The sequence below is a fragment of the Corvus kubaryi genome, unplaced genomic scaffold (assembly GCF_017639235.1).
Source record: "Corvus kubaryi isolate FWS band 111438036 unplaced genomic scaffold, C.kubaryi_AGA036_p1.0 split3-73, whole genome shotgun sequence".
In the NCBI taxonomy this organism is placed as follows: Eukaryota; Metazoa; Chordata; class Aves; order Passeriformes; family Corvidae; genus Corvus; species Corvus kubaryi.
The window spans coordinates 36412820-36435724 of record NW_024582091.1 but is presented as its reverse complement, the minus strand read 5'-3'; the positions used below and the strand labels follow the sequence as shown (position 1 = coordinate 36435724).

At 40.2% G+C, this 22905-nt stretch overlaps 2 protein-coding genes across 5 annotated transcripts in view; one reads left to right on the top strand and one right to left on the bottom strand.

Annotated features, from left to right (window-relative positions):
- SLC2A12 (solute carrier family 2 member 12) overlaps window positions 1–3575 on the top strand; it is a 30943-nt gene extending 27368 nt beyond the window's left edge. Inside the window, exons 4-5 of one of the 2 annotated variants that reach the window (XM_042017159.1) lie at window positions 1943–2075; window positions 3287–3575. In XM_042017159.1, the coding sequence (XP_041873093.1) occupies window positions 1943–2075; window positions 3287–3383 (230 nt within the window). In that variant the 3' untranslated portion in view covers window positions 3384–3575. The remainder of the gene's footprint in view (window positions 1–1942; window positions 2076–3286) is intronic. The other variant, XM_042017160.1, reaches the window with a different exon arrangement.
- A 5388-nt stretch (window positions 3576–8963) lies between these two features.
- Window positions 8964–22905, bottom strand: part of TBPL1 (TATA-box binding protein like 1) — a 14677-nt gene continuing 735 nt past the window's right edge. Inside the window, exons 1-7 of one of the 3 annotated variants that reach the window (XM_042016409.1) lie at window positions 22481–22713; window positions 17189–17375; window positions 16485–16567; window positions 15518–15581; window positions 13709–13812; window positions 13514–13608; window positions 8964–10670 (exon numbers count right to left, since the gene is read on the bottom strand). In XM_042016409.1, the coding sequence (XP_041872343.1) occupies window positions 10600–10670; window positions 13514–13608; window positions 13709–13812; window positions 15518–15581; window positions 16485–16567; window positions 17189–17323 (552 nt within the window). In that variant the 5' untranslated portion in view covers window positions 17324–17375; window positions 22481–22713 and the 3' untranslated portion in view covers window positions 8964–10599. Of the gene's footprint in view, window positions 10671–13513; window positions 13609–13708; window positions 13813–15517; window positions 15582–16484; window positions 16568–17188; window positions 17376–18164; window positions 20297–22480; window positions 22714–22905 lie in introns of those variants that run through there. The other 2 variants (XM_042016408.1, XM_042016410.1) reach the window with 2 other exon arrangements.

Below are 22905 nucleotides of genomic sequence, written 5' to 3'. Positions count from 1 at the left end.
TGGCTGTCAGACCACCTTGCACATCAACTCCACAGGCTGTGAAACTCAAGTTTTGGAGACACTGTTGCCTTAGTAGGCTGAAAATAAATAATGTTTAGGATTAAGTCCTGCATCTTCTGAAATTCAATGCAAGTTCTGTTCTAGATCAGACCACATCTTTTCTGATCTGACATTTTTAAACACAATTCCATTTAATTCATTCCTTTTCACAGGAATGTCTTGGCTTGGAGAAAATTTTCCTTAGAAAAAAATGTCTTTGTGAGGTAAAAGTCTTCCACATTTGAATGTGAGAAAGCGGACTACCATATAGTGACTTCTAATGTGATGATAATCAAAGGGGAAGGTTAAATGGTGATGCTAAAATTTATTGATTAGCAAATTTTTTTTCTGATTTTATATTATACAAGGCTTTGAAAAGTTTAGTTTTCAGTCTTATTGTGAGGATATATGTGCTGAAAATCAAAATATATAAGGGAGCAGAATTCCAGGTTTCCCTTAAGTCTAAATTACTCTCCACCAGAGGCAGACAATCAACTGATAAAAAGTTGAGGTTGTTTTCACCCCGTTAGATGTTTTTCGAGACAGATTTTAAAATTAGTGTGATCTGTTACTAAAATGGGCTTCACATTTGTGTTTTCTTTCCTAAAAAAAAACAAAAAAGAGAGAGAGAAATAAAAAACCAACATCCTCCATCCCAAGTACTAACTTGGAAAAATATGACAGGTGAACTTCACTGTGTTCACACTATCACTTTAATTGGATCAAGGGTCTTCTTCAGAAGGAAACCATCCAGTTGCTCCCACTCACTGCACTTTGGTTTGCATTGCAGAACTGCACTCCTGAACTGCACAAGCTTTTGGACAAAACCAAACGAGAAAATGCGTAATGCAGGCACTCCAGCTGCTAACACTTGCTCAGTCCTTTGACCAGACTTGGGTTACTCCTAAGGAAATGTCCCCAAAACCACCTAGTGCAGACCTCAGGTGCTCAGTGTCAGCTGTTTCCCTGTCCCCTCTTGTCATGCAGTGTTACTTGTTAATGTGCATCTTGTTGTTAGTTTGGTCTCAGTTTCAATCACTGTAAAGCTGCAGTAACTCCCTTGGCTTAACTGGGTCTAATCTGGATTTATGAAAGTGTAAGTACAAAAACATATGCATTGCTTGTCTATGGCAGAAAGGCAGAATTGGGAATTCTATTGTCAAATGAATACACGTGGAGGTGACAGTGGCCAGCAGCATCTGCACTTAGGTTCTGATGCAGAGGTACCTGCTAGATTAGAAGATTCAGCTGCAATTTTCAGGTCATGACACAACTGATAAATGTCTCAGCTGTCCAGGTTTACCTTAGCAGGGAAAAGGGTTAATGGGGCTGCAGAGTGCATCCCACAGCCCGAGGATCTACCTGCCCCTGGACTGTAGGCTCAGAAAACCACTAGTTCTTGGATGGCCCCATTAGGAGTCCGCTCTTGGATCACTTTCTGGCACAGCACCCATGACTCGCAGTGGAAATGCTGGGTACTGACAGGTGGGGAGGATTAGCTGGAGACAACTGTAACAGTGTCAAAAATGCTTGGATTTGCTCCAAGAAAGAATGTGCACCAAAACCAGACACAGGCAAAAATTCAAGGCATTCATGATCCCCACTGCCTTCCCACAAAGCAGTAACAATGGCTACTCACCATTTTCATCCAGAGTGACCACAAGCAAAATAAACCAATAGGTTCTTGCTAAATGAGGCAATATGGGTTCATCAATTTTCTTTCATAAGGTGTATTAGAAAAAGCAAAGCCACTCCTCCTTTTCAAACTATGTGAGCTAGGAATAACAGCCTAGATTCTTTCTAGCTTCTCCTGTGCATTAGGGGCTGTATCCTATAAAACAGCACCAGGAAGAAAAATCCCGATATTTGAAAATTAAAAAAGATATGTTTTCTTCCTTTGTAGAGCTCATTGGCTTGTCCTGGGTGTGCTTCATTTACACAATAATGAGCCTAGCATCACTGGCTTTTGTTATCGTGTTTATACCAGAGACAAAAGGATGCTCTTTGGAGCAAATATCCATGGAACTAGCTAAACAGTAAGTACCAAACATGCAACGGCATCGCCCAGGTGCCAGAGGGACAAAGCCTTTCAGTGCCACATATTGAAAAAAAGGAAGCCATGTGGGAAAAATCTGATTCTCTCAAGGCTTGAGCTTGCACATGTTGATCTCAATAGCCAAGCAAACATTTTGTTGGTGCTGAAGGAAAGGTGGTTTTTCAGCACTCCTTTAAGGAACACCTGTGGCCAAGCCTGGATCCCCAGCACTTTTGCTGTCTGGTATTCCTGGATGGGAGGGCAACTCTGATCTTGCATTTAGGACTGTGTGTCTTGGGTTGCATGCAGAAAATGGGAAGGAGAGATCCTGTATCTCAAATTGGTTTGCCCTGGGTGCCATGTGAATTTTGATAGGTGTTGTAGATGGGCATTTTCTTGTGTCTTTACTGAGTGTTGTAGTCAGGTGAGGGTCAGTCTCTTCTCCCAAGCAACAAGTCACAGGACAAGAAGAAAAGGTCTTCAGTTGTGGCAGGGGAGGCTTAGATTGGATATTAGGAAAAATGTCTTTACTCAAAGGGTGGTTAAGGTGTTGGAGAAGGCTTCCCTGAGAAGTGGTGGAATAACCACTGCTGGAGCTGTTCAAAAATTATCTAGATCTGGTACATGGGAACATGGTCTTATGGTGAAGATAGCAGTGTTATGTTAACAGCTGGACTTGATGATTTTAGAGGCCTTTTTCCACCTAAACTATCCTACTAGTCTAGATACCTCTTTTTTGGTAGTAAAAGTAATTAATGTATGAACATCTTAGTGTCATTCTGTATTAGTATTTTTTAGATTACAGGGGAATATGTGCAACTCAGCCAGGCTTGAAGGAGGTTGTTTATGGACTAATTATGGACTAACCATTGTGCTGCCGCTGGCCCTCGGGCTGTCCCTCCCCCTCCCCTTAAGGCAAGGCACACATCCACGCCGCAGCCGGAGCCGCCGGAGCCGGCGGTGCGCGGGCGCTCGGGGCGGAGCGTGCGGCGGGGCCGCCCCCGCGCGGGCAGCCGGGGAAGCGCCGGGAGCCGCCGGAGCATCCCGGGAGCCGCCGGAGCATCCCGGGGCCCGGACGCTGGGGTGGCTCCGGGGTGCGCTCCGCCGTCCTGCCGGGCTCCCCCGCTGTCAGTGGCAGGTGTGAGCCGCAGGGAGAGCGCTCTGCCGGCTGCATGCAGTGGCCAACCTGTGCGGGGTTTTGTGCTTCTGCAGGAAATACGTGAGGACGCCCTTGTGCGCGGTGAGACAGCGCAGAGAGAAACTGGTGCCGGTGCAACTTGCCAAGAGAGAGAAAGAGCAGCTCTACTAGACACGGGGCAAGCAAAGCAACCTTCACCAAAAGACTGATAAAAAAAAGGAAAATGTTCTGTGATGCTCACACTCTGATGGGACACACGGTATCATTATTATAAATGAGATATTATCTCTTTTATTTCTTGGTAGAACGTCTCTCAGTGGCAGTTTACAGCCAACATTAAAGATTGTTATAGTTTGTAACTAACTGGAAATCTAGGCTCTGCCTGTTTCAAACCAGCATCCCTCACGTCCCCTGAGGTCACTCACCTCTTACATACAGAAGGTGAATGGAAATTGGAATATCGCACACAATTCTCGTATCCATATTCAAAAAGAGTTCAGTCTGGAAGAAGTGCAAAGAACTGGGGTGCCAAGGAGAAGAAAGAGTCTCATAGGAGGAGCCTACCAAAGACAGGTCTGTGTAGGCTAGCAAAAATGGGTCTGAAAAGGGTTAACAACTCTCTGTTGGTAAGTTAGGGGAGACAATGCTGTGGAACAGAAAATGGACAACTATGGAATGTAAACGATGACATTTGTGCAGAACTACTGGATATGAACTTTTTATAAATTAATTTAGGATTCAGCTTAACAAGATTTGGAAAAGGATTTTGTTCAGCTAAACTTAGTTATTTATAATGCAAAGCACAGTCAACTTGTAAGAGGAATTTTACATACATTTTCTCAGTAGGGCCAGGATTCATTGACCTAGAAAATACTCCTCAGAAAACATAGTCAAATTGTTTAATGTGGGACATTAAATGCTTCACTCTCTACAACTACCTGAAAGGAGGGGGTAGCCAGGCCAGGGTGAGCCTCTTCTCCCAGGCAATCAGTGACAGGATGAGAGGAAACAGCCTCAAGTTGCACTGGGGGAGGTTCAGGCTGGGTATCTGGAAGAATTTTTTCACTGAAAGGGCAGTTAAGCATTGGAATGGGCTGCCCAGGGAGGTGGTGAAGTCATAATCTCTGGAAGTGTTCAAGAAACTACTGGATGTGGCACTCAGTGCTATGGTTTAGTTGGCATGGTGGTGTTTAGTCAAAGGCTGGACTCAATGATGTTGGAGCTCATTTCCAACCTTCATGATTCTATGATTTGCATAATCAATTAATCCAAACTGATGATGGCCTTACAGAAGAGGAGAGAAGATTTCTTTGGCCTCTCAGTTCCAGGAAAGTTGGAAACTGAAAGTACCAGAGTTGATGCCAAAATAATTTTATTTCTCAACACAGGGCACATTAGACTTTGACTTTTGGACTCAGAAAGTGAGAATTGTGTGGTACATGGCAGCACACAGGGAGTTCAGGAACTGTAATCACGGCAGATCGTAAATTACGTCCAATTCTTGGTTATTGCTTAGCAAGTGTATCCTGAAGTACTCAACAAGCTTCTACAAAGGGTTATCCATATGGCTCCCATAAAAGAACATTGGTCTTTTTTTTTCTTAGTGGGTTAATAGATGTTGTTAGAGTGATCAGTAGATAAATATTTATTAACGAATAAATAAATGGTTCCTTGTTTAAAGAAAAAAAACAACAAATCACGCTTTAAAAGCATGTTTACTGTCTGTGTAGCCACAAAGTGGAATGTCTTCCAGCATTTCATTGAGCAGCAAGACTGACACAGCCAGCTGGAGTGCAGATACTACTCTGAACTAAGCACATGATCCCACTTTATTTGCTGTCTCATAGCATTAAAACCACCTGACTGTGTTCTGCGCTGAAGGAACAGTGACTTACTGACACAGATAAAGTTTTACTTCTGAGCAAAGCAGATCAGTTCTGATCAGATTCTCATGTGGTGGCACTTCTAGATACTGACATCACAAATTTATATGAGCAAGTCTAATCAAGACAGTGAGCTCCTATTCAAAACCCGAAAACAAACTGTTGAAGCCAAGGCCATTATTTGCCAGAAGTCACTGAAAATTTAGCTACCTCAGGATGGAAGCGTTAATTTTATAGCATCAATGTCTATGAAAATCTCTTCAACTGCTTCATGTTTATGCTGGAGGATGGTTATCAGTATCATGCATTCTAGTGAGTCAGCTTCAGAATGAGAAATATTAACGTGACTCTGGGTAGTCTTCCAAACATGCTGTCAACATCATTCTTATACTAACACATGCCTGGGATTAAATTCAGTAATTTTTAGACTACTGTATATTAAGTAAGACTATATTGCAGGAAATTAATCCATTTCCTGATCCTGGACTTTACCAGGTAGTGGACTATTTGCGTTTCCTTTAACGCCCCCATTTGCTCTGGCTGGTACTGTTTTCTGATAGCTGCCTCTAGATAGCAGATGTTAGCACGTACAATCCAAGTCTGTACTGGCTTTTAATTTCTATTACATTGTATTTAGTGAAGGGAGCTTCTGCAAAATCTTTCTCAGCATTGCAGCTTCCCAAACAAACCTCTGCTGTAATAGATTTTCTTAATGTTCTTACAAAAATAAATTTAACTCAGAACATACCATAGAAATTGTCTCCCCAATTTACAGGTTTTGGGATCATTGCAAGCTCTTCTAAACTTTTCCTATTCATACCTGTTTAGTGCAGAAACAAATAAATAAAAAAGCCATATTCCTGAAGAAGGGATAGTTTCAATACAGGTTTTACTGATGAGACACTAATAGACCTTCAGGTAACTCCTAAAAGTGATGAGGCTGTAGTCAAAGACTTTTAAAAATCATTATAGCTACAGTCTTAATTGTAGTCCTACAGACTTTGCCTTATATAGCCCTATAAATGGAGCCATAATTGTACAGGTCTTTTATAACAAAGCCTGCACATCCGATGACACAGAGCTGGCACTCACCATCTCATCAACTATGAAAATACAAGGGAAGAAAAGGGACACGTCTTACAAATCACATCCCTGGATCTCTGAAGCGCTCCACAAAGAAATTTGTCTCAGATCTAAAATTATTCAGTATCTTCATCAATGGACTGGATTACAGAACAGAATATGCATGTTAAATATGCAGGCAACACTAAGCTGGGAAAGACTGGGTTGGAATTCAGAACTTCGCAAATCTGTGAAAAAAGCAGGATACAATTTTGAAAACGTAAGCACAAATTTCTCTGGTAACACTAATTGCAAGTCAGAGAATGATAAAATGGTGCTAGGAACTGCAGGAAAAATTCCAGTAGCTGTGACAACCCACAAGCCAGCAATGAGTCATAGTTATCAATCTACTGCCCTTAGTAGGGTGTATAAATAGAACCCAACCCTTCTCTCTAAAGAATGTGAAATAAACTTCTTATGGCACTGGCAGTGCTAGAGCTGAGCACTGTGGGGAGTTTTACATGGGATCCACATGGAGAAACCAGGGACAGATGAATATGGCCATTGAGGAAGAGATTGATAGGTAAGTTTCTCCAAAGCACCGCTCCCCACACCGGAGGCGAGGCCATCACTCTGGGACACGCTGTCTGGCCTGGATCTCCTACTGAGGCTGCAGGAGTTGGTAGCGAGAGCCTGGGTGGAGGCAGCACAACACGGCAAAGGAACAAACGCTAGCTGGTGATGATGGGAAAGGGGTGGGTGTGTGTGTACACACAGAAGTAGAAAGCATCAGCAGCAAGGCCTATTCCAGACTGAGGAGGGGACCTACCTATCTAGAGCAGTAGGAAATGGAGTGATATCCCTGAACATAAGCATACACCACCAGATGCCCTTCATCATCAGAGGTTTTAAAATGTGGTTTTCACATTTTGAGGTTCCCTTGGAGCTAGGACAGGTGGGCACACATTTCAAGGGCTCTTTTATTTGCTATTATTCTCTTCACAACTACCCTGCAAGTTTGGTAGTGTGCTTTTTGGCACTGTTAGGGATTGTTACAAAGGCGTCAAACTGCTAGCATGGATCTAGGCAGCACTTCAAAAGAATCGGTGCCCATTTTAGTACATTGCAGCTCATTATTAGCTTTCAATTTTGTTCTAAGAGATAGATTTCACACTACGTGACAGTGCTAACAAAGCAAAATGTTCCTCTTTCTCCACAGATAAATTTAGGAGACACATTTTCTTCATAAAAGCTCCAGATATTCACTGGTAGCACTCAAGGGCTTTGTAATTTGATTTGAAGAGGCAAGCCTAATCTATGACAGCTATTGTAGTTATAATGGCCAAATCCTCGTTCATCAGTTTAGGACTACACTTTGTCCCTCAAAACCCATTACAATTTTTTTCATTGTTCAAATACCTTCTGCTTTTTCTTTTTAAAATTGTAATAATAATAACTAGTGTTCCCTAATGGTGGTTTGTTCATTGCTCTGACTATGCACAAAATCCTTTATACGTCAGGAGTGCCAAGGTCCACCTTATTTGATACAAACTGGAAAACTTACATATAGCAAGCTTTTCCCTGCTTGCTTTCTGAATTCCCTGACTGTTGAACTCAACTTCCTAATTTCATGGTTGTAAGCCCTCTTATAAGCTCAAGAAGTGGGCCCATGGGAATCTCATATGGTTTAGGAATTCCAAGTGCAGGGTGTTGCACCTGGGTTAGGGCAAACCCCAGTACCAACACAGGCTGGGGATGAACAGATGGAGAGCAGCCCTGCCCAGAAGGACTTGGGGTGCTGGTGGATGAGAGGCTGGACATGACCCAGCCACGTGCACTTGGATCCCAGAGAGCCAATTTTATCATGGGCTGTCTCAAAAGCAGCATGGCCACCAGGGTGAGGGAGGGGATTCTGCACCTCTGCTCTGGTGAGACCCCACCTGGAGTGCTGCACCCAGCTCTGGAGTCCCCAGCACAGGAAGGACATGGACCTGCTGGACTGAGTCGAGGAGGACACCAAGATGATTAGAGAGATGGAACACCTCTCCTACAAGGAAAAGCTGGGGATTGGAATTGTTCAGCTGGAAAAGAGAAGACCTAATTGCGACCTGCCAGTACATGAAGGTAGCCTATTAGAAAGATGGACTTTTTACAAGGCCATGTAGTGACAGGACAAGGAAGAACAGCTTTACACTAAAAGAGGGAATGTTTAGATTAGGTATAAGGAAGAAATTCTTTACTGTGAGGATGGTGAGGCACTGGAATGGGTTGCCCAGAGCTGTGGATGACCCATTCTGGGATGTGTTCAAGGCCAGGTTGGATGGGGCTCTGAGCAACCTTGTCTACTTCAAGGTTTCCAAGCCCATGGCAGGGGGCTGGACCTAGATGATCTTGCAGATCCCTTCCAACCCAAACCATTTTCTGATTCTGACACCTACATGGAATTCAAAAAGGCTTTTATGAACATACCACTTACGACTTATGGCAAAGTTTTGTTTCTTTCTTTTTGTTCTGAGGGGTTTGGTGAAGCACTTCCCATACTACTCCTTCCTTTGCATACTTTCTGCACAAAATCACTACTGACAGCCCCAAGCTCTATACCACCCCCTCAGGCAGATTAAATCCATCATGCCAGGCATTTGCTTCCTCCAGAAGCTTCCTTTCCGCCTTTCTTTTGAAGCTGTGATTTCTGGTACAGTAACAGCTCAGTTTACTATCTTTAGCACCCACTAGGACTGTACATTACCTGCAGCATGCAAGAGAAGTATTACATTTTCTTCAGTGAGATAGGGAAAAAAGACATACATACATTTATACATATTTATTGTATCTTTTTAAAAGTAGCATTTGCAGTTACTTTTAAGCATTCACCTCTCTTCTGCTTCAAATGTGCACTTATTGAGAGAAACACCTACTGGCTTCCAAGTCCAAGATTAATACCAATGATAATACATGCCAGAATCAAGCTTCATTGCTTGTTGGCAGCTCCTGTCATCAAAACAGTATACAGTAAGACGAGTGTAGAAAAGGTCTGTGTTAATCATTCAGCAATAGGCTGGGGCTGGATTAGTGACCACAACATCTTCTCCAGTTGAAGCACAACAATTTTCCTGAAGTTCACATTTAATTTTTTTTCTTTTGCATCGAGTAGGTGGACAAGGCAGTTGTTTTTTCTACAGTAGCTTCATAAGTTGATAAGGTAATTAACCTATTAGAAAGCATCCAAGGGAGGGCCACGAGGATGGTGAAGGGTCTGGAGGGCAAGCTTTATGAGGAGGGGCTGAGGTCACTCGGTTTGTTCAGCTTGGAGAAGAGGAGACTGAGGGGAGACCTCATTGTGGTCTTCAACATCCCCACGAGGGGAAGCAGAAGGGCAGGTACCGATCTCTTCACTCTCGTGACCAGTGACAGGACTCGAGGAAACAGCATGAAGCTGAGTCCAAGGAAGTTTAGTACAGATATTAGGAAAAAGTTTTTCACTCAGAGAGTGGATGGGCACTGGAACAGGTTCCCCAGGGAAGTGGTGACAGCACCAAGCCTGTCTGAGTTCAAGAAGCGTTTGGACAATGCTCTCAGGCACATGGTGTGACTCTTGGGGTGTCCTGTGCAGGGCCAGGAGTTGGACTTGGTGATCCTGATGGGTCCCTTCCAACTCAGCATATTCTACGATTCATCCATAGGAAAACACTTGCTGTAGAACTTTCTATTTAGAAATGTCTTCTCTTCGTGTAACAGCAAGAAAATACTTGAAGTCTAGCATGTAGTTAAGAGAACTGGGAACAAACCAAATTTCATCCTTGGATAAACATATGTAAATGCTATAGATTTCAATCTAGCCCACGCACAAAGTTTTACACATACTACAAACAGAAACAGAAGGTATCAGCAAAAGACTATTCTTACATTGCTTCAAATTAATTTGCAACTATACAATTTTAATTGTAATATAAAAAGGGAAGTAATATAACAGAACAGGTATGAAGAGAAATATTTTCCAAACTTTTATTTGTGCACATTCATCAGGTGAAAAAGATAACTTTTACAGCTTCTTTGGTGCCCAATATTCAGCATACAAAAATGTAAAAGACTATTCACAAATAAAACACAAGCTCAAGCTAAAAAAAAAAAAACAAGTCTTAAAGGTAGTGCACATCGTGACAGCTTTGCTTATGAATACACAGAAATTACTGCAAAAATAAATAGAACGTCTTTTTAAAAGCAGCAATTTCATATCTTGTAAACTTCTGTTTTTACAATACAGCACTGTTAAGAGTAAAATCCAAAAGAACTGGAGTCTATACTGTGGCCATGAGCAAGTAAAAGAGTCTGTATTCCTCTGCTATGGTTGGTCCAGTTTTCCTTTTTGCTTTTAGTCCAATGTGCAGCAGTCTCTGAAGGTGCTCGGTTAGGGAACCTAACCATCAAGTGGTGAATTACAAAATTTATTTCCTGCTTTCAAACACGAATGGATAAATCTGTTCCACAGCACTGGCAACAGCCTTTACGTTTGGCCCTGAGACATAGTTTAAAAAAAAAAAAAAAGGCAGTAGGAAGAGAAAAATCAGAGAATCAGAAATTAAAACAACAACAGTATCTTTAAAAAAACCTTAATATTATTAGCAATCACAACTTCATACCATAGACAATAATAATTTCTCCCCCATTTCTCCTAACTTAAGAAAGTTTTTCTCTGACCACTTTTCATGTGAAAGTCTTTTCTTGTGACTAAATCTGCAAGATATTCTACATTGATCAATGGACTGACTACAAATAAATAATACTGTCATTTAATTTCATAACAACTTGGCTGATTTTCAATTTACTGGCTTAAACAGCCCAGAGAAGAGGCTGAGTGCAGAGGTAAAAGAAGTTCTTTTACTTATGTGAATCTTCTAGGAATTTGTATTTCTTCAAGCCTAGCCATTTTTAGCTCTTGCTTTAAAAATCTACCAACAAAAAGCTACTGTTAAACAGTGCTGGATTTAAAAGAAGTTCATTTCAAGCAAGGTTATTTTAGGTTTGAAAATGATAGACTATTACTTTCTATCCTGGGTTTTGCAAATAGCTTCATCATTGATCTCAGGACAAAACCTGCAAGCCAGGGAATGGTTTTATTGTCTCGGGATGAAGCATATGAATGTTATCTAACATGATTTATGAGCATCCAGGCAAAGAAAAGGAAAAACGACCTAGCAATGCTTTCTGGTGGTACTAGACCACTTTACGCAATGAAAAATTAAGACTGCAAATAAGTGAGCAGTAACATGCCAGAAGATATTAACTCTGGATAGAAGCTTGTGATGCAGATAAAGGAGAACAGTAATTTCTCACATGCTTTGATGAGTGCGAACTCAGGGTTTTTGGAACCCCACTTTAGACTTCAAAAGTTTCTTCCAAGTATAGAGAACTGTTCAAAATGACTCCCAAAACCAGTAACTTAAGCATAAGTTACTTGAGTAATTATTGTTTTACATGCTCAGTCAGAAAGCAAATGGACGAGAATAGGATTCTTCCTGTGTTTTCCAAGTGGTTGAGTGAAGCACTCAGCGAAAACAAGCCTGGTGAAAGATACCTGTCTTCTGGGTAGATACTGCACCCTCCTTAAATTTGGCTGCTATTAGAAATGAAGGTTCTCAAGAAAGCCTTCTAAAAGTGAGAATATGAGTAGGCAAATAGTTCCAGCAAAAAAGTGCTACTCTCTGTAAGGCTGAAGAGTTGTGAAAACTGGATCATCATTCTATGGCATATAAGAGAAGGAAAAAAACGAATGAAACAAAACAAACCTCCTAAACCATCCCCTCATTGCTCATTTTGGAGCAAAAGAAATAATATTTCTATCTATTACATACCAGTGATTTTTAGTAGCTTTTACCAATGTAACCTAATCTTTTTATACTTTTCCCACTAAAAGAACCCACCTTCCTGGGTTTTTTTTAACATTTCTAATTACATATCTCAAACAAAATTCTCTGAGTCAGAGGTATTATAAGTACTAGTACTACAGAAATATGAATCTTTAAAAGAAACTTCATCTGAATGCACTTGAGAAGGAGAGCAGTAAGGCTGAAAAGTAATTTAAAACATTTTTAGAATAAGAAGTGTAAGACCCTGTACATTTTTTTTGTCTAGAAGAGAGGCAAAACAGAAGCCTACAAAATCAACAGAGGTCTGAGATATTTCAAACTCGCTGCACTATAAGGATGCAAAACTTTTATGTTTACCATATTTACCTTCATATTTGAAAGGAAAATTCTGAAAATATGAAAGTGATTTTGTAAGTAATGAAGTAATAAGAATCTTAAAGAGAAGCTGAATCTCATTAGGAGGCTGACAAGACATGCTGACAGCTTTTTATTACTGCAGTGATACTAAGGCTTCTTATTTATTTTAAATTTAGTTTCTAGTTTTGGCTAGACCAGTTGCACTGTTCAGAACACATACTGCAATGCTGAAATATTTTTTAGCCCTTTATTTTTAGATTACTAAATCTGATGGAAGTTTGTCTTCTTTAGAAAACACTGCTTCCAATATTTTGCGGGAAATGTTCCGCATAAACCTACATATTTGTTAAGGAATTAAGATGTGAAAATAAAAAAAAACCCTTACCCAGCTTCTGAACCAGTAGCTGAGCTCTAACAACTGCAAGACATAATTCCTGCTAAAGTGATACACAATTATTTTTTTGGTTCTGTAGTATTTTAACGTGTATTCTCTGAAAAACCTGACTTCTTGTACCTGGACACTGATGGAGGACACCTCACAAGCAAACAGGAAAGAGAATGAAAAATGAAAACAATGAAGAGAGAGGAAAAAAATGGCACGGCCTCTCCAAGACCCAGGACAATCATGTCTCAGATTACATGGGAAAAATCACTGATGCCTGTGATTCAGTGGTGGTTCTCTCAGCTGAGCTTTAACAGAAGAGAGCACAAGTCTGAAGAGCTGCAAACATTGGTCAACTTCATTTATGACAAATTGCTAAGCTCTCCTATGAGTTTCCATAAATCTCCAGTTTGGAAATACGTATTTATGAAAGGGATGTTAATGCTAAATGCAGTGTAGTTAACAGCACTACAAAAGGAAGAAAAAAGGAAAAATATTCAAATTTGGTTTCATAAAAGAACCAGACTGTGTACATTCAGTCTAACTAATTTTCTGAACCTACCAATAATAACACTTTCTCTACAACTCTTCGGGCACTTTCACTCAAAAACAAACTAGGTGCTAGCACTGGGAAACTACATCTTTTCAGCATTATCTTTTGACTGTTTTAAACATCTTGCTTTCCCAAACCTACTGGCTCTAAAGTTAAATATTCCCAACAGGTTAAATACTTATTTTTTGACATTAAAATACCTGTAACTGTGATACTGCCTGTGGAAAAAATCTGTAAGGTAGCTCTGAGAGATTTTATTCTGTAACACACGGCAGGATGAAGTTCTGGTTCATAACTAGAAAACAAAATGAAAAGTAAAAAAGAGAGACCTAGAACTGAAAAATAAAAGCTTAAGAAGCATATCAGGACGAAAATTCTTTAAAATCCTACCGTACCTCGCATGAGGTCTGTTATTCTTCGTAAATTCTGGCAATCTGATCTCAAAGGGCATGTTGCACACTGCTAAAACATTCACCACTTTAAAATCTGTGAAAATTACCTTTTCAAAAGAGAGGAAAAAAAGACATTAAAAATTTACTTTACAGCAAGTCAGATGTATGGGTTGCAGAAAAAAAAAAAGACAATGGTACTACTTTGGATATTTTGATGAGTCAAAATTAAAACCTTGAGACTGATGCCTTTCTAACAGGCGTCAAAACAGTACTTAGTGGACTCAGATCATTTACATTATCCTTCTGTGGTGGAGTAACTGCTGAACTAGATACCTCACAGTTGTATCATGGTCACTACAGCAGTATGGTTGTAGTGCAGTTTAAGAATGAGACACAGAAGCAACTCAAACTGCTGTACTAAACACCTCCCCACTGAAAAGAAACTAAATTTAACAGCTCATGGAACATCAAAGTAAGCAGAGAAAAAGCTTAAATATTGTTGCAAACTTCTTTAACGCCTTGTTGCTATACACCATTTTTATTAAAGCTAAGAGTAAGACAAAAGGTGATAGCTGTTTTGCTTTAAATGTCCAGTGGCCAGTAAAGCAAACTTTTTACTCTGTAACTTTCTGAAACCCAACTCAAACTATTTGCTTTCAGTTATTCTTTACCATGGACATTTTAGATGATGACAAAATAGCCAACGGACAACTGCTATATAAAGAAACCGCACTGCTGAGAGGTCAGTGTTGGCAGTGTCACTGGGGAAATTTTTACTCATTTTCTGAGATTGCCTAAACTTTAAATGGCCATTCTTCTTCAGTCTATACTTTTTAGAAAGATATTTAGAAAGAAGCAACTTAGCCTTAGATCAAGTTAACCTTCAAAATACAAACTGCTCACTTTATGATAAAACTTGGTGTGTCCACCCTGGAAGCACTGTGCACCTCACTGACTTAACGTTCCATTCCAACTTTAGGAAGCTGAGTCCAAAGTACATATTTGTGACAGTAAGAGCATCACACTAATGCTGGGGTCTGATGCAGCATTACCAGCACAGCCTGTCACCACTGCCTTTATGTAATACCATCAAAAGGAGTCTCTCCCTGAAAACAACAGTTACTGTGTCTATTTAATTGTCTGTCCCCAAACTGAACCTGTGTGTAAACAGCACAATAGACTATCAGGAAGTTTTAGAGTTACCAAATCGTGCCATTTTAAGTCGTTCATGTTGCTGTTTTTCAACCCTTACTGTGCAATGCAAGTGGTGCTCCTGACTAGTAATGTTCATCCAAGCCCAGATAAAAGAGGGTGTTTCCTGTCCTAAGTATTTTATTTGGCTTATTTCCAGCTGTGCGACATGACAGTGCAGAAACACTTTTTCCCCTCCCTCTTTAAGAGGCTCACACTTGCACTTATTAAGATGGAAACGTATCTGCTATTCCACCAGAAATGAGTGAAAATTATGTTCAAATGACAGTAAAGTTTCAGTACTTTTTCCAAATAAATCTTTTGAGATACTGTAAATTCTATCTAAGAAACATTTGTGGGTGATTCATATATTAAACCAAATTTGTTGTTCATTATCCAGTGAAGAAGCACTACTCTGAGCTGCCAAACCAAACTGAAATCTACAAACCAAAACAGCTTCTCTTTAACCAGCATCTGGAAAACGTATGCTGACACAAAAGGGGCATCTGAGTGAAAACACGCTTACTGCTAAACTGTTATGCTCCCTCTTCTTTGTTTCTTTCTAAAAAATGAACTAGCAGCATTGCTTGAGTCATGCAAGTCCTTTTACATCAGAATTACCTGAAAACCTAGTTTCTGTAGACTACGAGCTAATCGTCTGGCACCAAATTTAGCTTCCTCTTCACTAGAAAGGAGAAAGAAAAGAATCTAGCATTAACAGAAATAGAGTAAACAGCTGTACATACACACACCACAATAGGTACTCAGACTACAAAATGAATCATTATATAATGTAGCACATCAGCCATGATCTCATGGACAGCCTTCCCTTTATCTGACTGTGTTACATTTTAACTAGACAGACATTCAAATGGAGTCCTTCATGCCCCGTTTGAAGAATATCTTGGTACTTGGCTCCAGCTGAAGTGAGACATGTTTTGGTCATACATGATTTTAAGTACCCTTAATGGATAAATAAGATCATGGGTAGTCTGGAGTTAACATCCTGAACAATCCTCTTTCATTTTGGAACAGAGATCATACACAGAAAGTATGCAAATTTACTGTTGTACCTTACCTTATCCTTACTTCAAAATGCAGACACGTCTTAAAGGAATTCAGCTGTTAAGAGTTAAGTGAGTCTCAGATGCATTTGAACTGAGAGTCTGCTTTTGCTTCTTTCCAGTCCCTCAACACTATAAAACTTGATTAAATTCAGGTGGGGTTTTGTGAAAAAATAAGTGATATCCTCAAGAAAGGTCATCCCTTCCCAAGTCTCAACTTCTAGGTAAATACACAGAATTCTTAAAGACTTCCCAAATCTCTTTAGGATATTCTTAATAAGGCAGTTTTCCCTGCTGCTCTCCCAAGAAGGCTAAACTGATATTGTTTAAGATTTCAACACTATCTGAGGCAGACACTTCACGCAGAAAACTTCCTCCCAAATACGTAGCTTGACAGGGATCTTCATGTGATCCAGTGTGAGCAAATCTAACCAGTGGCAAGTACCACCTCTTCTACATTTACAATGTTGTATTTTAAAATACACAAGGATCTAGAGCTAAAGAAAGAATCGTCATGAACTCACCTTGTGGCTCCTGTGCAAATAACTTTTCCTGAGGACCAAATTGTGGCCGTAATCCTAGGTTTCCTAAGCTTCATTAAAACCTTCTAAAAAAGAAAATTGGAAAAATTGGAAATTAGCAGTAATTCAATTTCATACTGGAAAAAAAATTATCTGTTACCCAAATCAACTAAAGTTACACTAAAACTTCCTTTATTTCGGATAGTCTTGAACTGCTCCTTTATCTCTTTCAGTAATTAAAAAACCCTAGATCCTGAGAAGAGCAAAATAAGCATGAAATGTATCAGCCAAATATTTGGTGTACACAAAATAGATTAAATTAAGGTATTTTTCACTGAATAAAAAGCTGAAAACTACGAGCACCATGCTGAGTTTTTTTCTTATTACAGTGAGTTGGCATTGCTGACTCCATATCAAGATATATTTTCTTGACACAGGCATCAAATTTTGGGAGGCAAAACAGACCCTGAGGTGTAAGAGGCCTCATCCCAATATTCACCTCACTACATGCTGTTTCCTGAGACAGCATTTCATCACTCCCATTACTGCACATGTAGTGTATTACTGACTAAATACCTACCACAAGAGAAATAGAGAAATAAAATTCTGCTTTTCTCTATCTGCCATACACAGGTATCAGGCAGAAGAATGTTTAGCTTAAGGAACATTTCTAAAAACAGATAATTGAGGTATGCTGAATCTCTTACCCCAACATCACGCTTGTATATCACATTTGCTCCCTCTAATGCAATCTTCCTCAAGTTTAAATGACATCTTGTTCTAAAAACACACACTACATTTGTGATTAAAATGTCCAGTGCAACATCACTGTCCGCATCCATTGGGGTGATTTACAACTCAATTTTCCCACCAGCTCACCACGAAGATCACATCCTGAGAAGCAAAAATGATAAAATTAAACATACCAATAGCAATCTGCCTATTAATGCCACTGTATACATTTGCCCCTTAAAAGAGACAAGAAGCAGAAGTGACTACACTGACTCACTTAACAGTGTGAGGGGAGGGCGAGTGTCTACATCCTTTGTGCTAGAAAATAGGAGGTAACTTGTTCAAAGCCATGTTGCCAGACTTAATAGAAATGAAATGCATATACATATATATATGTAAAAGAATATTTTAAATTGCCAGTTAAATATGTTACAATTCTTACCAAGTATATTAGGACACTGTAAAGATTACTGAAACTTCTTCCATAGCTCCAGTGGATAATCTTGCCTCAGCTCATTTGAGGATGTCATTAGACACCTCAGGAAAATGCACTTCTCTGACTGAAGTTGATAATTCTGAACAGTTTGACATTTGTGTTGGAATGGATGAGCCTACAAATAACTTTGAACTAACACAGGTTACACAAACTGCAGTCTGTAGACAGCCTGCTGCCACAGCTTTCCCATCTTCACCCAGCACTCTTGGCCTATCTTTCCCAATAATAGCTTAAAGCAAACTATACAAAATGGTGGCAGCAACAGCCTGGGCTGACCCTCTGCACTGCCCATAGAAAAGCATTGTCTGGGCAGAGAGAAATCGAGTGTTTCTGAGGAAAAGCACGGGTAACTGAAGGCACAGGATGGCCACCCAGTACATGTACTGCAAACCTAAGGCACCCAGGAAGCATCCAGGCTGCCCATGCACATCAAAGGCGACACTCCTTACACACACCTCAACTGGGAAAAAGAATCCTAACACCAGGAGTTGGGCTACCACTCACTCCAGCCCAAGAACACCGACATATCTTCAGTAACCATACAAAGCCAAGACAGCAGACATCTCGAATAGATCTCAGGTGAAAAAAAGGAGAGGGGAAAAGAATAAGATCATTGGTACACAGTGAAAAGGACTTACATAAAAATTTTAGCAGTATTTCATCCAAAATAAACAAAAAGGAAAGCAAAGAATAAAATCAAAGAAAACGTGTCACATAAGCGAAATGCTCCACATGGTCATTACCATGGAAGAAGCAGGACACCATGCAGCAAGAACAATAACATACCTAACAGACCATAAATATTTATATCACTTTAAATGTTTTGGCCTTACGTTCCATATTAGAAATCTTCAAGATAGAATACTGATGTTATTATCAGTATTTTCATCTGACTACAACTCCCTAAACATCGTGCCATAGTCTATAATTGAGAACTCAAGGTGCATCTTTGACTACCCCTCACTGACAATACAGAACTAACAAACTACATGGCAGACGTGCACAACGTACTGGGTCAGCTGCTGTGGTGGTTACTGCTTACACTCTGCAGCTTGTTTCCTGCTGAAAGAACTATTCTGTAATTGTTGGCTTGTCCAGTATAAGAAAAGGCAAGATGGATGATAATACAGAAAAGAAATGAAGAAACAGCAAGAAGAAAACAGAAAAACCAAAGGTTATGTGTGGGGGTGGAGGGAATGCAGGAAAAGAAGAGAACAAACAGTAACTAATTAGTACTCCCAGATCTCTTTTTTATTGAACCAAAATTTACATGAATCCTCAAAGTTAGAGATTACTTATCCCATCTGGTTTTGATGGACTACTACAGATTGGGCAAGTAATTTATGGCACCAGATCCAAAGACAGCACATGTGCAGATTTTGAATGGCATGCAGGCAGGGCCACCACGGAGCTGGAACCCATGGCATTTTCAGAGAGGCATTTGTTTTCCACCCTGGCTCCAGCTCCCGGCTCTTGCTGAGTTCATTTACTGGAACCCAGGAAAGATTGTCAACAAGATACCTCCAATCAGTAGTGTCTCCTAATTATCAGCAAGTGCCTGCTGGCACACTGAGCCTCTACATTCTGAAAGAACACCACCATCACGCATAACACCCTTGAAAGGTTGCTAACATCTAAGCAAACCACAGTACCGTATGATAATGTCCCCATAAAATATGGCTTATCTTAAAAAGATCCAGGGAGAAAAGTCACGTGCTCATTCAGAACAAAGGGAAAAGTGGTTGAAAAGAGAGGAAAATTACAATTTAAAAGGAAAAGATCTATTATTAAGGCAAAAAGGCGCCTGTGGAGCTGTCAGCAAGGATGTTTTCAGCAATTACAATGTATCTTGGTTAGAAGTACAATCTACTTGTACAGATTTTAAGGGTACAAAAATTACACAGATTACAGTGGTATACCCCTATTTTAATTAGCCATGCTCTGAAAGCCCAAGACAACAGACACTAAGAGAGGGGCTTTTTAATTTGAACTTGTATATATTATGTCAATGATTTCGAACACACCCATTCCTATCAGGATACAAATACAATGTTAAAACTTTTCCAAGGCATGGTTTGGAAAGATTGGGTAAACCAAAATGTTTCTAGGCTTGGATACTTGTGATCAAGCAGTACGCAAGTGTAACCTATCACAATCTTTGACTTAAGCTTTCATTTTAATGTCTCACACCTTACCTACAACAAAGAAAAAAAATAATCTAGAGAGATGTCCTGTTACCTTTCTTTGGGAAGGCTCAAACAACTTCAAATTCATAGGAACCATGAGAACAAGAGCAAGTTAAGCTTTTTTAAAAAATAAAAATACATGGACTACATAAAAAAAAAAAATCTGAGGAACATATTTACAAAAAAGGTCTAACAATGTTCAAGAAAGAAAGATGTTCTTATTTACACATATCTCCAGCAGCATGACCAGCTGGAACATTCTGATCCTCCTCTTTCCCAGTTGTCTCTGGTATTCTCTGCTATTCATACACGCTACCGGAGCACCAACTGTTATTTCCCAAAACCTGAATTTCTGCATTTCTATATCTTTTCTGCAAAATGGGGAAAATAGTGCTCCTTACATATAAGCCTATTTATATTCCATACTTACGCAGTTACACTTGCAGAACAGAGGTTAAGTGGAAACCAAACATCTGGTTCTTTCCAGTTCTGGGTTTGCAAATGCTTAAGTTGATTTTATTGAGCTCAGCTTGGGTTTTGTTGATTAATTCTGCCCTTTGAAGGTTCTCTCATCTGAACTGTAGAATTTTGGCAGTCTAAATCTCATTTCCAAAATGATGTTTTGCCAGCTAATGCTAATTTAATAATAGGTTAAATTTGAAAATAATTTGTCTACATGTACAGCATTTCTTTTAAATTATGTACTTCATCTGACTTTCTCCAACATAAGAAACTAGCTAACTTTGATTTCAAGTTGTTTTGCACCAGCGTAACACAATCTAACCCGACAGAGGAAACAAGTTTAAATACATCTCTGCAGAAGTTTGCATTATTTTGTTTTATTGGGGAAATTTTAGAAGTTTATTCTTGCTTTTCAACATAGATTTCAGGGATACACCTGGAATATTACCCTAAGAGGAAAAAAACCAAACAAAACAGGAAGGAAAAAAAAGTAGATGGATTAAGCACGATCATGAACACAAAAATAAAAACAACAACAAAAGCTAATGCAAGGATATTTGACACTGTAATGTATCCTACACTGAAACTAGAGAAACTCCACAGAATAAGAAATACTTTGGAGGGAGGAATGAACACAAAAGTTCTTAAAGCATTACCTATACATCCACTGTTAGAACTATGGACATACTATTTTAGATGCTCTATAAACACACGTGAAGACAAAAGGCCCTGCACTGAAATCTTACAATCTAAAAAAAACCAGCACTCTGTCTTCAGAAAGTTCCAAACCAACCACAGCACCATCATCAAAGAAAGAGGAAAGGCACTTGGGATGGGGTATATAAACAAAGTATTATTTTAAGCTCTTGACTACCTTTGATCCAAGAAACTCAGAGCTATAAAGGTAGATGGGGGATATCTAACAATGGTTATGTTAATGTCAGAACAGTTTAATAAACACCTTTTTCACCAGCAGTCTAAGTATAAGCAACTTCTACTGGTTATTTTTAACCTTTCTCCAAAGCAGTTCACAAACTGACCAGCTCCACAAACAAGTCCAACAGCCCAGCTGAAGGGATATTGATCATTACTGCATCAGTAGACATTTGTCAAACTAATGCCTGAAAGGCATCTTTGAAGAAGTTAACATGAACCTCTGCAGGATGTTTCCATATGGGAATGGAGAATAAATAAAGCCTTTCAGGAATGGGGAGAGTTGATTACATCCTTCCACTGAAGGTGTACTTTTAAAGATCTATGTTCAGCCCCTTAGAAAACAGGTCCATATGAAACGTTGGAGGTGACAGACCTCTGAAATCTGCTTGAATCCTTAGACACAACATAGCCACAGTGGCAGGTGAATGATTCCCTGAAACCAAGAGCAACATATGGATGTGTAGAACATCCTCTGGTCCAAACAACTTTCTTAGTTACTGAGCCAGTGGGGCAAGCTTTTACTTTCTGTTGCAATGGCAAGTTAAACTGTGCCTAAAGCAAAAGACCATCTTGAAGCCACTATTCTCACCTTTCAGGATTTGCATAGTCATGACTATTTATATTTTGGTGGAGAAAATTTTCAGATACAAGCAAAGCCAGTATCAAAGCAGGGATTTGTTCAATTAGATCAATGCACAGAATGATAATATCAGCTATACCATAAGCAAGTAGGACCTCAAACCTGCTGTCAAATCTCTTGGATAAGCCTACTGCATCTCTGTGGGGTCATACAACACAAATCCATTTGCAAGAATAAAACCAAAGAGTGTATAGAGCAAGACAAGAAAGCATATTTTAAATAATTCATAACAGGCCATTTTCCTCAAATCTTTCTCTCATCAAAAGGTCCATTCATATTCAAAAAAAGATGCACTTGAACTCAAGTTTGTGCCATTTTTCCCTCAGAACATCCAGGAATACCTTAATGCCAAGCATTAAGAAGAGTCCTTTTGGTCTTTAAAACATGTGGAAAATCATCATATGCATGACAAAAGTCTGAAACAACAAGTTCAGTGGCCATTCCAATTCGATGAAACGTCGTAAGAAAAGTAAAAATGTTTAGCTGTAACAAAATATTTTAAGGCAACGGGTAAGCTTCTCACCCCCTCCCAGTCAAACATTTTTACCATTTGCGTGTCCCAGCTGAGGAAGCACGAGTACCCTTCCTATTCCCGCTGCTGGGAATCTCACTCAAAGCCCTACATGCACCAGCGTCACAACGCTCTGGTCAACACCTAGTTCTCCCCGCTCAACCCCAGCCCGAAACTTCTGCGGCCGGCACGGCACAAACAAAGCGCAGGCAGCAAGGCGGCCTGGCCACGCCGGGCTCCGCCGCTCGGCAGCGCCGGCTTGTGCGGGCATCGGCCGCCGCAGGGCACGGGGCCGCCACAAAGCCCTCGGGGCCGGGCGCGGGCCGGCCAGGCTAGTCGGGGAACGGGCCGTTCCCCCGCAGGATGCCCTGCCCCTTCCTCTCCCTCCCTGCCCCGGCGGCCCCGGCCACGCACACCCTCCCGCCCCGGGCGCGATCGGCACCGCGGCGGGAGGCACCGGG